Raw genomic sequence first — 1,540 nt, 5'->3', positions numbered from 1 at the left:
ATTTCACTCCCACTTCATATAAGCGTTAAAACTCGCGAAATTCTAATTGACAATCTCACCCGCGTATTGTATTCGAGCTTTCATCGGAATCAACGCCTCCGTGCACAGCAACTTCACCACCACATCTCGCCAAGTAACAGAGCCCATGGACACACCTGAATGACAAAAAAGATGTCAATTTTCCGCGAAAAAAATCACATATCGCGGTAAACATACCAAAATTTTCTACATCATTATTCGTCTTCAGTGGAGATATACACTATTTCTCGCATAACGAATGCGTGGTCCGAATTTATTTTTTCATCCCCTTTTACGTGAAGTGGCGTGATACTCTGTAAAAAACTCAATATTCGCAGAATATATTTTTCACTAGTACTTTTCATATCACTAGGGTAAAACTCAACTCTAAAATTCGTCCCTAGTTCTATATAAACTCCCATAAAATAATAGATAAACCGAAGCACATCGGCAACAACTCAGCTATTGCCCTAATACCATGACGGCAACACCAACCAGTGCTGTAATATATGTCCGCTTCCCTCAGCTGAACCTAGGGGTTTCCTCACTAAATATAGGAGTTTATATACAAAGTAGGGTAGAAATGTACAGGAATTAACCAGAATTTCCCCAAATTTCCTCAGAAATTTCATATGTTCACCCAACATATGTTGCTGACCATGCGCATATTTTCCCACACTGACACCAACATTAAGTCTTCCAAAAGAGCCCATACTTTTCCTCAGGGGAAAATTTCTTTTTTTTTCAACACCACATTATCAATAACACATTCTTTAATCAAATTTCCCCTAAAAATGTCATCATACCATTTTTCCATTTCAGTTTCACAACCCGTTTTACGTGAAGTGGCGTAATACACACGGTGAAATACGCGATATTCGCACTATGCAATGGTCGTGAAATATGTTTTTCATATTACTAGGGTGGTGATACTCTATTGTTATCAAACGTTTTTCCCCAAAACCGACAACGCGTGATACCACTCGCCTCACCTCGGGCTTGAATGACATCCTTCTTTTTAGTTTCCACGCCGATTTCCGAAAATCTCAGAAAAACCTCTACTTCGTACATCAATCTTCGAAACTGAGCTCCACCGTTAATTTCAACGTCAAACGCAGGAACCTATACACAAATCTTGCAATCTTACTCACTCTTGCATTTCCTCAACTACTACTTTTATATCGTTTCTCAAGTAGTCGATGTAGTCGTTCAAACAAGCAAAGTCTTCACTTGGCAGCATCGTGAAATCAGCGCCTTGGCCCTGAGAATTTACAAGTGAAAAATCATGTGAAATCCGAATGGAGTTTCACCAGCCAAGTGATATGAAAAACGCTAGTACAAATAAATATATTTCACGACTACTGCATATCACCGCGAATAACGCGTTTTTCACATGGAGTATCACGCCACTTCACGTAAAACGGGTTGTGAAACTCCAGTATACACAATTCTGTACAATTTGTACAGAATTGTACAGAATTGTACAGTACAAACTTCACGAAACAGTGTTAAAGGAATATAT

At 38.8% G+C, this 1,540-nt stretch overlaps 1 protein-coding gene across 1 annotated transcript; it reads right to left on the bottom strand.

The window, feature by feature from the left end:
* Positions 1-42: 42 nt before the first annotated feature.
* Pmar_PMAR020950 (hypothetical protein) lies at positions 43-1,140 on the bottom strand (the record flags this gene model as incomplete). Its single annotated transcript, XM_002784549.1, has 2 exons — positions 43-155; positions 1,011-1,140. Coding segments are annotated over 2 exons (243 nt in total), but the record flags the coding sequence as incomplete, so codon positions are not given.
* Positions 1,141-1,540: the final 400 nt, after the last annotated feature.

This window comes from Perkinsus marinus, assembly GCF_000006405.1.
Source record: "Perkinsus marinus ATCC 50983 genomic scaffold scf_1104296934834, whole genome shotgun sequence".
NCBI classification, from domain to species: domain Eukaryota; phylum Perkinsozoa; order Perkinsida; family Perkinsidae; genus Perkinsus; species Perkinsus marinus.
This window is presented reverse-complemented; position numbering and strand designations above follow the sequence as displayed.